The sequence below is a fragment of the Excalfactoria chinensis genome, chromosome 3 (assembly GCF_039878825.1).
Source record: "Excalfactoria chinensis isolate bCotChi1 chromosome 3, bCotChi1.hap2, whole genome shotgun sequence".
NCBI lineage: Eukaryota > Metazoa > Chordata > Aves > Galliformes > Phasianidae > Excalfactoria > Excalfactoria chinensis.
The window spans coordinates 76,556,165-76,571,009 of record NC_092827.1 but is presented as its reverse complement, the minus strand read 5'-3'; the positions used below and the strand labels follow the sequence as shown (position 1 = coordinate 76,571,009).

At 63.9% G+C, this 14,845-nt stretch overlaps 1 protein-coding gene across 2 annotated transcripts; it reads right to left on the bottom strand.

Moving 5' to 3' along the window:
- Positions 1-869: 869 nt before the first annotated feature.
- Positions 870-14,675, bottom strand: LOC140250418 (uncharacterized). Of its 2 annotated transcripts, none has more exons than XM_072333123.1 (31): positions 14,152-14,675; positions 13,020-13,127; positions 11,699-11,851; positions 11,162-11,293; positions 10,892-11,083; positions 10,731-10,814; positions 10,491-10,609; positions 10,269-10,383; positions 9,944-10,030; positions 9,637-9,752; positions 9,405-9,555; positions 9,102-9,193; positions 8,815-8,896; positions 8,584-8,706; positions 8,220-8,476; positions 7,976-8,099; positions 7,660-7,842; positions 7,298-7,453; positions 6,516-6,736; positions 6,040-6,217; positions 5,751-5,897; positions 5,234-5,584; positions 3,196-4,569; positions 3,039-3,119; positions 2,861-2,947; positions 2,678-2,769; positions 2,523-2,608; positions 2,325-2,391; positions 1,945-2,105; positions 1,360-1,509; positions 870-1,099 (listed from the first exon to the last, which is right to left on the bottom strand). In XM_072333123.1, exons 1-31 carry the CDS (start codon positions 14,557-14,559, stop codon positions 873-875), a joined length of 5,904 nt encoding a protein of 1,967 aa, XP_072189224.1. In that variant the 5' UTR covers positions 14,560-14,675; the 3' UTR covers positions 870-872. The 2 variants fall into 2 exon arrangements, with proteins under 2 accessions (XP_072189224.1, XP_072189225.1); XM_072333124.1 differs by having other exon boundaries at positions 8,815-8,893.
- Between the last annotated feature and the right edge of the window lie 170 nt (positions 14,676-14,845).

Below are 14,845 nucleotides of genomic sequence, written 5' to 3'. Positions count from 1 at the left end.
GCCCCGCGCGGCTCCTCTCTTCCCATTAAGGCAGCGGAGCGCGCACGGGCCGGGAGGAAAGCAGGTGCCCGAGCCAAGAGCCGGAGCAGAGCGTGGGCCGCGGCCTCGGCGCCTCCCACATCCTCGCATCCCCACGAAGCCCCCGCCGGGCGGCAGCCGCCCCTCGCCGTGCCCGGCCGCAGCCGCGGGGACGGAGCGGGGCGCTGGGGTGGGGGGGGGCGGCTCCCCGCCCGCGCTGCGGAGCTGGGCGGCAGCCAGCCCGGCTATTTTAAGCCCTGTCCTGCGCCTGCGGAGGAGAGGCCGAGCCACGGATCCCGCTCGGGCTCCCGGCCCCGGCCTCGGCAACTTCCCCTTTTTCCGCAGCGCTGGCGCACAGCACTATCTGCACCAGCCGCTCCTTCCTCTTCCTCACAGCCAGGAACCAGAGAGGCTGAAGCCAGCACGGCCCAGGCAGCGGCTGCCCTGCCGAGCAGCTGTGGGAGACGGCCCGGGTGTCCGCGGGATGAGCTGAGCTGGGGGCACACCACGGGCCCGAGTTCCTCGGGAGGGTGCCAGGCACCGAGCCCAGCCCTGACAGCCGCTTCCCCGGCCGGCACCGCCACCCTCCTCGGCAAGGACTCAGAGCCCCGCTGCAGGCTGGATGAAGCAGCTCCCAGGCCAAATGTCTATCGGTTTTTTAATAAAAACAACCCTCCCACCCGTGCCTGTACTGCGTGTGGGGAGACGCCTGGGGGCGAGCACCCTGTGCCACAAAGGGAAGCCGGGGTGCAGTGCAGCCTCCCCCCAGGGAGGGGGCGAGCGGTGAGCTGGTGCTGAGAGCGGACGTGGTGCGAGGAAAGCACCTGAGAGGAGGAAAACGGACAGGCTGCAGGTCACTCCTTCTTCCCAAAGAACTTCTTGAAGACAGATTTGTTCTTGGGGCGAGGGATCTTCTCTGCTAGCACGTCCTGTGGGCTCCCTGGCCGGGCCACGAAGGAGTGGCAGCGTGCCCTGGGCATGGCTGCTGCTTGCTCGCTGATGTACAGCGTGACCGAGTAGCTGCTTCCAGCCTCTGGTGGCTCCTGGGGCACGGCCACGGGCACGATCTTCTGGTAGGTGGCTGTGGGAGGGAGCAGTGAGCGGGGATGGGGATACCGGCTCTGGCAGGTGGCTGCAGGGACAAGGGCACTGGTGCCATCTCCTGGCAGTGACAGCAAAGCCAGCACCTAGCCCAGAGCAGCCACGCTTCAGCCTGGCCCAAGGTGTAGAAGATGCCTCCTGGTGGGACAGGTGACCCACCCCACCACCACTCCAACCAATGCCGGTGGGTGGGACGGGGACTGCCGGGCAGGGCTGCCCCACACGTGTGCACTGCCATACCTGATGTGAAGGAGTAGGATCTCCGCTTGTTGGCCACCAGCCCGTAGTCATCGTCTGGGCCGCTGTTGTCCCACAGCCCAGGAGACATCCTGGGTGACCACTGCTGTTCCCTGGACCCAGCTGCATGGCAGGCGGCCCCACAGACATCCTCTGAAGCAGAAAAGAGACACGTTGGGGGCAGGGGGAGCAAGACACCTGGGAGATGCACACTCAAGTGGAAACGTGCTCTATAAGAGTAAGTTGCCTTGACCCAAATGCAAGACACCGACACACAAGCCAAGGCACCTCAAGACAACCTGGTATCAGCCCCAAAGAGCACAGAGAAACCTACTGGTATCCCCAGGCAGGTAACTGGTCCTTCTCATCCCCATTCCTGGGCAAGTGACCCTAGGACTCCTCACCCACACCCCACTGCCGTCCAGCCTGATCTGCAGCCTACAGCTTCCTCCGGGGCTGTTCCCTCCACAGCCCTCAGAGCTGCAGAGAGGAGGCAGGGAGCTCTGCGTGCAGGGCTGTATGTGGGCAACAAGTGGGGGAGACTCTATGGGCCCTGAATGTAGGAGGCCATCAAGGCAAGGAAGTCACCTGCTGCCACTGTCCCATCGGCTGGGCCATCTTGGGTGCCCAGCGGCTGTTGCAGGCGGGTGTTGGAGCGGGGCAGCACCACAATCTCTGGGCTCTTGGCAGTCATGGCCTGGTGGTGTCCCTGCAGGTGGGGGCTCCCGGGACTGGGCACCTTGTTGAACCTGGAAAGGAGCAGAGATGTACCAGGTAGGCTTGATGGAGCTCAAAGCTTCTATGGAAGGGCCAAGGGGAAGCAGCAGCTAGTACCCGCTGACCCAAGGTGCCTAATGGCACACTACTGCCACGATGTGAGTTGCCAGATGCAGTGAGAGGAGAGCAGCACCCACCATCAAGCACAGCACAGAGCCGCCCCAGGAACTGGTTGGCCCCTGGCTACTCACCCCCCAGCAGCCCTGGGGCTCTCGATGCACTGCGTCGCTGCCTGAAAGTAATCCACTTCGGGGAAACCTGGTGACCAGCAAACAGCACGTTGGGGCACAGAGGCACAAATCAGCAGCTAGGGCTGCACTCTGGCTGTCCCCATCCCGCCAGCTGTAGGCAGGGTGCCTGCTCCTCCCGCCCACCCAGGGGCCGCTCACCTGAGTTCTGCTGCAGCTTGGAGACCCATTCGTTCATGAGGGGCTGGGAGGGAGCCCTCAGGAGATACTCGGAGCCATCCCGCAGCCTGGGAGAGGAGAATAAGTCAACAGCAAGACCAGCATGCCTTGCAGATGGATGCCATCTCTGTACTCACTGCAGCCTAAAGCAGTTGGTCTTCTTCATATACTCAGTGTCCGGCGTGCAGATGGCTCCGGAGAGGTTCAGGGGAAGGGCCACCACAGAGCTCTGCACCACAGGGAGGGGCAGAAGCAGAGGTGAGACACGCAGCTCTCAGTTCCCTGAGTGGGGGGAAGGTTCCACCCCCACAGCACTGTACCTTGAGGCTGTCCCTGCGGTCCTGGTAGAAGCACAGCGTCTGCCTCATCAGCACGGCATGGAAGAGGCCCCAGGTACGGCAGCTCGCCTGTAGGATGTGGAGGGGATGGCTGTGACATGGAGTGGCCGCTCACCCCACAGCCTCAAGCCCCAGCACCCCACTCCTAAAGCAGCCATACCTTTCTGCCCCCCGCCTGCAGCACGTGCTTCCTTTCCAGCGTCCCCTCCATCATCTGGAACTCCGCTCTCCCGGTGGCAGCCTGCAAGCAGATCAGAGCAGCACCTGGTAAAGCAGTGCTGGCTCAGCCCAGGGCAGATTCCCAGCCCAGCACTGACCTTGCTGCCCTCTCTCTCATCTTCCCGCTGCCTGTGCCGATCCCACACGCTGGGGCTGTCCGAGGGGGCTGTGGATGGTGGCTCCTCCGAGCATGGGGTGACCCCATGGCTCTTCTCCCCAGGCGGGCTGTGCATAAGCCGTGCAGCACTGGGCAGGGTGAACTTGGCCACCAGCACGTTGTTGGCTGCTGAGAGGATGAGGGGCCCGCCGGAGGTGTCGGAGCTGGGGGGGCTGCATGCTGTGCGGCTGGGCGCCCGCCGCTCACCCGCCCCATCCCAGATGGCCTGCAGCTCCTCCTCCTCCTCCTCAAACTGCCCATGGGGAGGGTGACACACCTTGGATCCCAGTGCCGGGCTGGGGGGCTGCGGGGGGCCCAGTGCCCACTCAAAGACAGAGAGCTGGGTGGGAGCAGCGGGGGAAGCACAAGCAGCGCTGAGAACTGCTCCTGCTCTGCCCGGGGTACCGGTGGGGGATGGCCCCTGCTCCAGCCGAGCAGCTTCGTGATGCCTGGTCCCGCTGCCAGGGCTGCCATCCTGGTACGAGCGGGTGGCCAACGCGTCCCGCTCCCGGCTGCTGACATGGGTTGGCCGGCTTGGCCTAGAGTCCAGGATTCCCTCACCAGCACTGCTGGGTTGCTGCGGGCTGCCGTGCTCCTCCAGGCCCCAGGCCTTGTGCCGGCCATAGCTGGGGTTGAAGCTCACCTCTTCAAACCACGTTCCTTGCTCGCTCTTAGGAGTCTTCCCCAGATCTTGACTCTGTCCCCCCGTGCCCTCCTCCTGCTGCCTGGCCTTGCAGCTGGGCTGCCAGAGCTGCACTCCCGTGCCCTGCCTCTCCTCCCGTGCTGATGCGTCCCGGAGGCACCCCAGGTCCTTGGGCAGCTCCAGGCTCAGCACAGAGCCCAGAGCAAGCTGGGGACACGTGGGCTTCGACCCTGGGGAGATGCAACGGGGCCGGGGGTGCCTGGGGGCCGCCCCACACTCGGCATCTATGTCCCGTACCAGGGGGTTCTTCACGTAGAGCAGCAGCTCCCCGAGTGGGGGGCTGGGGGCTGCCCCCGCCGCCTTCCTGCGGCCACACTTGAGAGGCCACGTGTTGGTGGGGCCGTGGCGCTCCTCAGGTGGGGGCTGCAGGGAGCTGGAGCCCATGATGCCCTGCAGTGTCAGCAGCCGTGCCTGCTCGGCCCTCGCCCGCTCCCTCCGCTGCAGGCTGTTGAAGAGGGACCCAGCCCCGGCTTTGGGCAGGGTGTGTGAAGCTGGTGATGTACCAGCACTGGGTGCTGGTGGGCAGCAGGACGCGGCAGGTGGTCGCTTTGCTGGCTGTGGTGTGCTGGAACTCTTCCCGGCTTTCTCCCCATAGCTCTCCTCCAGTGGTGCCTGTGGACGCAAAGGAGCAGACGGGTGAGGGCCGTGCTCCCAAAACACTCGCACAGCACTGGGCATGTGGAGCTAGGAGCACACAGCTTCCCCTAGCACCCCCAGCACACCGTAGGCAGCAGCTCGGCCTGGAGGAGCTGGAGTGCACCTCCCAGCACCCTGGGGCCTGCCACCCCCGGCCCTTGGGGCAGCTTGCAGCCTTTCACCCTCAGTGCCAGGCACAGTGCTGTGGCAAAGCAGGGCAGCATAGATCTAGAGCGGGTGGGTTCACACCATGCAGCCACTGCCCCACATGCAGCCTTCCTGGGCTGTTACCTCTTCCAGCAGCTGGTGAGGCAGCTTTCTCTTTCGCTTTAAACTACCCCAAGTGTTTCCTAAAAGCCCCTGGCAACGCTTCCAAAGGGTTTTAGAGCCTGAGGATTTAGTGGCAGGGAGCTGAGCAGCAGGAGAGAGATAGAGAGAGGTGAGGGAAGTGCGAGGTGAGGAGCTTTAGCCAAGGGAGTGCAGACAAGCGGGTGGCACAAGCTCGTCCTTAGCCCTTGGGCTCAGAATGCAGCAGACTTAGGCCTGGGGACATCCCAACCAGGTGCTGCTATGGGAGATGCCCTATGAGCCCCCGGCACAGCTCCCCACGGTCCTGCACTTATGGTACAGCCCCACGTACCGTCCTTGGCGCCTCCTCAATCTGCACCTTCTTCTTCTCACCCTTCTTGCTGATGCTTAGGATCAAGTTGACCGTTCCCCCCAGCCCACTGGGGCCCCGTGGTGGCAACAGCAGCGTAGAGGTCTCAGAGGAATCCCAGGCCAGAGTCTCTTCAGGGGGTCCCAAGTTGCTAAGTTCCCCCCAGCTCTCCTCCCCTCTCAGTGGCATGTCTGAGACAGGCAATGCTGGAAGGGAGCCCACTGCTCCCACCAGCGCCTGCGGCTCTGGACCTGGCACAGGTGTAGGGAGGGAGCAGAGTGTGATCCTGTCTTGGCTGAGGATGCTCTCCTGAGCACATGGGGCACACTGCTCCTGGGGATTAAAAGGAAAGAGGCAGTAGAGGAAAGGTTGCTCTATTTCAAGACAATACTCCCCTTGTCCTGCCTGAAGCACCAGGTGTCCCAGGGCATGACACATTCATCATCTACTTCTGTGCCACCAGCTTCACTCAGAGCTCTCAGTGCAGCTGGGTGCTCACCCGTCCAGCAGGGGATGCTCTCAAGGGGCTCTCTGGATCCTTCCTGTCCTCCTGCTTGTTCCCGGGGTCCCGCTGGTGCCTCTGCGCTCGCCAGCGCACCAGCACCCAGCCCAGCATGCTCTGCAGCTCCTCCAGGCGCTCCTGGATCTGTGAGGATGGAAAGGAGGCGCTGGGTGGCTTGCAGGGACCCTGTACCATTCACCAGGCTCCGTGCCCACAGCCTGCTCTCTCCTCCAGGTCTGCTCCAGCAGGATTTCTGTAGGATGCTGAGAGGCTGCTCACCACTTACCATTGCACTCAAGTTGTGCTCCTCAGCCACCAGCTGCTGCCCTGCTGCTGCCAGCTTCTCAAACTCCTTCAGCTTCCCCTCGATTTTCTTTTCCAGCTCCTCACACTGGGGCTCCAGGAGACCATGGCTGCTTGGGCTCTCTGAGAAGATCTGAGCCCGCGTGTCCTCTGTCCAGGAGCTGAGGGTGCAGGAAGAATAGGCTAAGGTACAGACCAGCTCAGCCCTAGGGAAGCCATTCCTGACCTGTCCTCTATCTCCTAGAGGACGTGGTTTCTAATCATATAAAGAGTCCTAAAAGCTGCCAGTGGCTGTTCCTCAGCTGAGCTGAGTGACATGAGATCTTATAAATGACGTCTTGGTCCCTGACTCTGGTTCCAGCACTGCTTACGTACATGTCAGCATCCCCAACTCTGGCAACGTCAGACCGTCAGCACCACTGCCACAAAGGTAACCCCCAGCAGCTCATTGTCACTTACATCATGGCCAAGTAATCCTTGAAGAAGTGCCGCAGCTGACCAGCTTGCTGCACGTGGGCACGGGTCTCCTGCAGCAGCTCCTGCAGCTCTGCCCACACCTGCAGCGTGCGCTGCGCCTCCTGGCCAATGGGGCACAGATGTGCAGGGCAGAGCTCTTGCAAGCGGGAAGCTTTCTTCTCCAGCTCCTCCAGCTTCCCCTGCAGGCCCTCTGACACCACACGCTGAAGACCAGAGAGAAAAAAGGGTTTAGGATGTTTAGTGTGACATAGTAATGAACTCCCAACAGCACGAGATCCACTTTACATGCTGGTTAGAATGCACCCAACCCATCCCATTTCCCACTGCTCAAAAGGGCTGGGGCAGTGCTGCTCTCTGCAGCCAGGATGGGCTCTCCTGCACCCTGTGATGTAGGAATGGAGAGGAGCACATCAGCAGGGATGTGGGGGCTCTCCTTGGGCATGGAGAGAGCAATGCTGCATCGGGAGGATGAGCAAAGCAAAGGGCTGTGGCTACCCTGCATGCCTGCCTGAGTCACCTCCCCATTGACAGAAAGATGAGCGAGGCACTGGCAGCCGGGTGCTGGCACATGGGAGCTGACGTAAGTGCTCTCCCTTCCCTGGCCCAATCTGGGCTCTGCTGGAAAATTCCAGCCTGGACACCACAGCGTGCCAAGGTTGACGACACCTGGGCCCCCAGGGGCCAGCGCCTCACCAGGATGGCCTCATCCAGCCCCAACACCTCTCCACCAAGCACTCAGTTGGCCACGGTGCTCCTGGGCTCACCTCCATGTCCTGCTGCCGGCTCTGCAGGCCCTGCAGCCCCGGGAGGTCCTTCTCGCTTTTCACTGTGGTGAAACTGCTCTCTGCTTGGGCAGTGTCATGAGCCAGGGCCTTGGCTTCGCAACAAAGGGCCTCCAGGCGCGGGGACACCTCTGCCACCTGGGTGGGCAGGAGGAGGGAGATGAGCCCCAGTGCAGATGCAGCAGCACAGGAGAGACGGGGATACCCTCCTGTTTCAACACTGATCCCGTTTGTGCCCCACAGGGATGAGTCAAGGTGCATTCCCCATCCCAACTAGGTGGCACATCCAGCTGTGGGTGGACAATGTGGGTGACACCCCTCAGCCTTCACGTCCCGTCTCCTACCAGGCGCTCCAGGCTTTCCGTCTCCGCTGCCACCTCCACAACCCGCTCACGCTCCTTCACCGCACTGTTCAGCATCTCCACAGCCTCCTGCAGCTCTCCCAAAGGACTGCTCACCTCGCTGTCCTCAGCCTGGGCCGAGAGCAGGGGAAAAACCCTCTGCGAGCTGTGATGCCTGCTCCCTGGCTGAAGCCAAGAGACACTGGGTGTGAGTGAAGTGGGGAGTGACCCTCTAAGCAGCCAGGCTGAAGAAGGGCCCCCCAGGGTCTCCCTGCCTGCTACAGACCGACCCTTGGGCTGGTCCATCCCCACTGCTCACCGCCGCAGGTCCCTGCCGGTTCCGTGACTCCTCCTCTTGCAGGTTCTGCAGGAACTCAGACAGCACCAAGGAGTCACGCAGGTCAGCAGCTCGGCGCCGCAGTGCTGACTGTACTCGTGCCAGCCTACAGGGACACATGTCTGACATGGGGAACAGGACCCCCTGCAGCTCCTCGGGTAGAGCTTCCATCTGCCTCTTACCCACCCTGAGACCAGGGAGGACACAGCCCACCCTTGCTACTCACTTCTCCTCCACCATCTCCACCTTCCTCTGCATCTTCCTTGCTCCCTCATGTTCCACAGATGTCTCGCTCGCTGCCTCCTCCCGCAGAGCCTGGAGCTTGAGGCTGCACAGCATGAGCTGCCTCTCCAGACGGTCTGTCCCCTCCAGGTCCCGGCGCAGCTCTGTGGGACTTCTCATGGGGGCTGGCTCTGAGAGTGACCCGGCCACAGCTTGCAGCCATCGTTCAGCACGGTCCAGCTCCCCCACCAGCCTCAGTGCCTGTGGGGACAGCAGGGAGGTAGGAACAGCCCCACAACAGTCTCTGAGCCACCCAGGGTTACAGAGAGCCCTGCCATGGGTCCCAACATGCAGGTGATGCTGCTCACCTTATCGATTTCCTGCAGCACTGCACCATTCTCCTGGTGCTTCTTCTGCAGGTCCTCCCACAGCTCACCCAGCTCCCGCAGCATGGCCTCTACCTGTGGGCTGCCCACTGCCTCCTGCCCCTCCTGGAGGGAAAACAGTGGTTAGGATGGCCCTGTCCAGCGACCCCCTGCTGCCCCATGCCTGATGGGGCTCAGCCCCAGTGCTGGAGCTGTGGTCCAGCATGGCTCTACCTGGCAGGTATCCTGAACTTGGGCTGCCAGTGGCCGCATGCCCTGCTCTGCTTCTGCCTCTGCAGGGATTCTCTTCTTCCTGCTGGGAAAGGGCAGTTAAGCACGGGGAACCCCCTCCTTCAGGCTTCACTGGGAATGAAGGGTCTGGGGCTGCCATGGGGTCCCCCGCAACCCAAGCACCTTTGTGCCCCCTGAGGAGGAACTTTAGATGCAAGTGACAAGCTGGGTCCTAGCAGGTGCCCCTCAGTTCCCACTCCATTCTCGACAGGTACCTCCCAAGCTCATACCTCTTGCTGTCCCCTCCTGATGCTGCAGGTCTGGGGCTGCTCCTTTCGCCTTGCATGTGCTCCGCCATCTTCCTCGCCATGTCCTTCTGCACCTATGGCACAAAAGGACGCATACCTCCTTTGCCCAGCCCAAAGTGTGCTTAGCTTTGTATGATTGAGGGGCTCATTGTTATGGTTCTCTGTATCCCAACCCTGGCTGAGTGACAGGGTTTGGCCAACAACCAAATTCCCACAGGCTTGTCTTTCTCCCTGCTGCAGAGCCCTGGAGATGCTGTGGCAGCGGGGCTCAGTTGCCATGCTCACCGTGACACCAGGACCTCTCTTCTGTCTGTCTCCTGTGTTTTTCCCCTCCGACTCCTGGACACTAACACGTCCACAGGGCTCAGTGATCACAGCCACAGCTTCACTCCCTGGGAAACCACTTGCTGAAGCCAGTGCCAGAGCCTTCTCGTTCCTGGAAAGGAGCAGAGTGCAGCGTAGTATAGAGGGCACAGGATGGACTGGAGCTCAGGGAGCAAGGTGGGAGCTGCCCTACCTCAATGTCTGCTGGAGCTGGGCCCAGTTCTCCTTCACATCTCGGTGCTTGGCAGTGACACGAGCTGCCAAGCTGGGCTGCAGGCTGAGCAACTGGGACACAGTCACATCCAGCATCTGGAGGACAAGGAGCAGGCAGGGAGCAGTGGCAGGACTGCTGAGGGATGTGGTGGCTGTTTGTCTCCCTGCTGTCCCCCAGGGCATCTTCCCCATGCAATATGCCATGGGTGCCAGAGCTGACCTGGAAAGACACATGAACCCATCTGCCGGGATGCTACCCTGGCTCAGAGGATGAGCGCTGCACTTACCATCACTTGGCTGGCTATGTCCCTCACATCCTGATCCCGGCCTATCTCAGCTTCCCCTTGCTTCCCCACACTGCAGACACTCCTCCACTGCAAGAAAAAGCTACAGTCAGTGGTGGGAGAGGGACAGGACCTGCTGACATGTCTAACACATGCTGTCCATCAAAGCTGTGCTTGCTGTGCTGGACTCTCATCCCACACTGAGCTCTGTTCTCCAGATCCCTGAACTCAGCATGGCAGCCTTCACACACGGCATGAGAACGGGGTGCTCCCCACCCAACTTCATTCTGCATGGGGCTGTGTGGTCCTGGGGTTTGAGTGCCAGTACCTTGGCATGGATTGCATCCAGCAGGGCATCTGCTTGCTGCAGGAAGGCAGCAACATCCAGGGCCAGCTGCAGAGCTTCATGATGCTCCTTCAGGGTTCCCTGCAGCCGCAGCCACCTGCACAGATGGGAAGGCAGAGGTGAAGGGTGACCTGTACCACGGAGCTGGCTGCACCAGCAGGAAGTCCAACTGTGCCCTGCACAGCTCATGCTGTGTCTGCTCACATCTTATTGAGGTGCTTGCGCCGGGTAGAGATGCTCCTGCTCTCACTTTTGCCTTGTTTCTCTAGCTTCTGGGCTAGGCTGTTAAGCTCCTCGTGCAGGCTCTGGAACTGCTGCTCCTCCTGCCCACAGAGACAGAAAGAAGAGACAGAGGTGTGAGGCCTCATTTGCAAGCTGGAAGGGGGAGATGAAGTGAGTTGTGAGGCTGAGCTCCCCCAAAATCAACCCCCATCAGCCTCCCACCTGCTTCAAGTCGAGGATGCGGCGGGTGAGCTGGATCTTGTCCGGGCTCTCCTGCAGGAGGGCTGCCAGGGAGGGCTTCTCCTCCTGGGACAGGGGAGGCTGTGAGCAGGTGGGGACGCAGCCAGTGTCCCACCCCAGGGCATGCTGCCCACAGCCCGCACCTTGCTCCGCATCCAGGCCTCCAGCCGCTCTGCCTTTCTGCCAAAGTCCTGCAGGCTGCGCAGCCCACCCAGGGCCCGGCTCTGGTTGGCAGCTGTCTGTTTCAGGAGCTGCCACTGTTCCTGCAGGGCCAGCAGCTGCCTCCGTACTGCCTCGGTGCCAGGACTCGGCCCACACATCAGCTGCTCACCCATCTGCAGGGCCACACTCAGCACCAGGGGCCACCGGTGCTGTGTCCCACCGTGAGAGCCTGGGGTTGGTGGGGAGCTCACCTGGTTGAGCTTTATCAGCGTGTTCTCGAAGTCCTTCATCTCTCTCTGCAGGGTCTGAGCTGCCTGTTCCCAGTCCTGGAGGTCACAGCCATCCTTCAGGTCCCGCAGTTTGCCTCGCACCCAACCTTCCGCCTGCAGCACAGGAAGAGCCGTGTGTGTGTGTGGATGCCTCTAACGGAGCACATGGACTCAACCCACCCTGGCACAATGGGGCAGGATGGCAAGCAGCAGCCTTCCCTGCCTGCTCCGTCCCAGCGGGAGCAGCTCCTCGCCCCCACTCCCTCCCTGCTGCCCATTCTCATGCTGCTGGGGAGGGAACAGATGAGGAGGAAGGCGGGAAGGCGCCCGCACACGTGGGGAGGAAGCAGGGCCCGCTGCGGGCTGACCCCCTCTCCCGGGGCTGACAGCCAGGCGGAGGCGGCCAAGCATGATCTCACGCCGCAACAATGGCTCCACTCGAGGCTGCTGCGCAGCTCTTCCCGCCCCACCGCCTGCATGGAGGGCAGCCGGCCCCAACCCACACCCTGCCAGGCTCACCTGCAGCACCTCCCGGTTGAACTGGGCGAGTGGGGGGCTCGGCTCGGGCGAGCACGGGGGTCCCACAGCAATCTGCCCGCTGCCTCTTGCTGCCGCCAGCTCCTTGCTCCTGGGGCTCTCCCTGTGGGGTGCTGCTGGGGGGGCTCCCGCCAGCTGGAAAGCAAAGGGGGGTCAGAGCGCTGCCCCAGGGCCCTCCACACCGCCTCCAGGACAGGCACGTGGTTTGGAAGCCTGGCTCAGCTCCGTGGGCCTGCCTCAGTCCTCAGCTCACCGCCCCGACAACATGTTTGAAGTCCTCTCGGCCCGTTCCCAGGCCTCGGTCCCAGGCACCGCACTCACTGCTCCTCCAGCACGCACAGTGCACGTGCCCACAGCACGGTGACACCCCAGGGGTGCTCCAGAGTCACCCCATGGAGGACGGAAGGACGCAAAGCGGCCCAAGGAGACCCCTGCTCCTGGTGAAGGGAGAAGCGCGGCCTCTCCCTGGGGCCCGGCGCTGACGAAACACGCTGTCAAAGCTCCAGCTCCGCCGGGGGCCATGGCGAAGGTCAGCCAGCATGAGGGGCTGGCCCCACTCCAAGCACGGCCCTGGGCCCAGCTGCACGGAGCTGGGGGGAGCACAGCCACCCGGAGCTCATTCCCAGCATGGCGGCTGGGCCCCACCGCTCCCAGAGAAGGCGCTACCCCCAGCCCTGTCACAGCTGAACCCGAGCACCACGGGAAGCACCAGGCCACCCCAAGTTGGAGCTGATTTCACTTCATGCCAGGTCTGGCCACTCCAGCCTCCAGCTCACCCCAGGCATGGAGGAGATGCAAGGCCCTCCGCCTCGCAGCTGGCTTCCCAGTTAGCACAGGGCAGCGGTCCCCTCCAAGGACCCAGTGACAGCACTCCTGCCCGCCGGCACCTCCTGGGAGTGAGGCTTCCAGGCAGGCAGTGGCTGCAGGCTCCCTAAGCACTGTGGCATGTGCTGCCCTGCTGATGACATGGGAGCTGCATTTCAAAGCCTTTCGGCCTAACCACAAGTACTACAGAAGAACTTTCTTTTTTTTCTCTCCCTCTCTCACTTGTTTTTTTTTCAATAGCAGCACAGATTCTCAGGCCTTCCTGCAGCTCTCACATCTTTAGCCTCTGGACACAGCAGCAGCCCATAGCCCACTGCCTCTGGGGGCCAAAAACCCAGAGCCAGCCCCACTGTGTCCACTGGCCCCATGCATATCCCCAAGGTTCCCTCTGCTTCATTTCTGAGCAGACTCCTTGGCAGCAAACCCACAGCTCTATCTGTCAGTCCCAAACCATGCACTCGATGCTCCGGATACGTACCATACCAAAAGGGGAACCTCTGTCCATGGGTGAGCAGAAACCACCGGACCGGGGGCTGCCAGCCTCATGCTTCTCATCCTCGCCATCCACATCCTTCCTGAGAAAGACCTAGAGGAGGGTCAGGTCCCCATCAGCATCCCACTGGTCACAGCACCTTGTGCCAGCCGCTCCGTGCCCAGGCAGAGATGTGCTGGCAGCGGGCATCCTTCTCCCGCACAGCACAGCATAGCAGGGCAGGGAAAGCACGAGCTGCCACCCCTGGCAGTCCGGGAGATGAGGACTGAAAGGCAGCTGGCTCACAGGAAAGGGCACCCGCGGGACGGAGCGGTCACGGGAGTGAGCGGGAGAGGCAGGGGAAGGGAGCCCGGGAGCCGCGGGTAGGTATGGAGAGGAGCCCCAGGGAGCTGCCGTGTTCCTGCCCCCGGCGCCGTCGCCCGTCCCACGGGGGGACGCTCCATCCTCCCACCCGCACCCCGCATCCCTGCGCGGCCGACCCCCGCTCTCAGCCGCACACCCCCGCGCCGTGCGGACAGGAAGGGCCGCGCACGGCGCCGAGCACATGGCGCTGCCTTATATGAGCGCGGGGAGAACCTCGGCCGCTGCCCGGAGCTGTACGCGTGCCGGAGGGAGCGGCGCGGCTCCGCCTGGCCTTTATTGGCAATGCAGAGAGCGGCTGGCAGAGCGCTGCGCGGCTCTCCCGGCGCTGTCCGGCCGCGAAGCAGCTGCTGCGGGCCGCGGTCACACCGCAGCGGGATCCCCGTTCCCGCACGCGGGGGTCTCGGCACTGCCGGGCCGGGGTGCCGGAGGGCGGCCGCCGAGCTCCGTCCCGCTCCCGGCGGGGGCAGCGGCCTCGTCCCGGCCTCCGTGAGTCACTTCCCTTCTCCCGGCCTCGGTTTCCCCTCTGGTCAAAGCGAGGGGGGGCGAGTTCCCGGCTCCCCGCACGCGGCCACATCCCGAAGGCCGAGCCCCGCTCCTTCCGCAGCCCCGGCGAAAGCCGTGACCCCAGCCGCCCCGGATCCCCGAGCCCTAAGGAACGCAGGAGGGCACAGCAGCCGGCCCGGCAGCCCCGGGGCGCGCCGCAACGCCGGGACCCAGCGCTGCGCCCGCATGGGTGGACTCGGGGCACGCTTACCTTGACGTGCGCCGTCCCCGCGCCGCTGTTGTTGTTGTTGTGGTTCCTCTCGCCGCCGGCCCGGGCGCGGTCCCGCGGTGCCCCCGCGTCCCCCCCGTGCCAGTTGGACAGCGTGATCCTCTTGATGGAGCGCGCCAGGGCGCCGCGGCTCACCCTCTCCTCCTCGCCTCCCCCTCCCGGGCCGGTGCCGGTGCCGCGGGGCTGCTCGCGGGGGCCGGCCCGCGCCTGGGCCAGGTACAGGGAGATGCGCTGCTCCAGGCCGGCACGGAGCCCGCGGCGGCCGTCCAGCGCGGAGGCGAGGGCGATGCCGGGGCAGGAGTCGGCGGAGAACTCGGCGGCGCACTTGGGCGCGGAGAGCTTGGTGCTGATGGTGAAGGGCTGCACCTTCCTCGCCGTGCTGCCCGACATCCTCCCGCTGCCCGCCGCCGGGGAGAGGCTCCGGGACGGGCGGGCGGCCGGGGAGGAGCGCGGGCCCGAAGCGGCGGCGCGGCTCCCCCTCTCGCCGTCCCCGGCCGGCTCCTTCCCCGGCGCGGGCGCGGCGGTGCCGGGGCGGGCGGCGCGGCGACGGGGCCGCCCCTTCCCGCGGGGGCTGTCAGCGGGGCGGCCCCGCGGCGGGGGGCGGCGGCGCGGGGGGCGGCTGCGCGGCGGCCATGGCCGGGGCGGCCTCTGCCGCCGGCCGCTCCGCCGGCCCCTC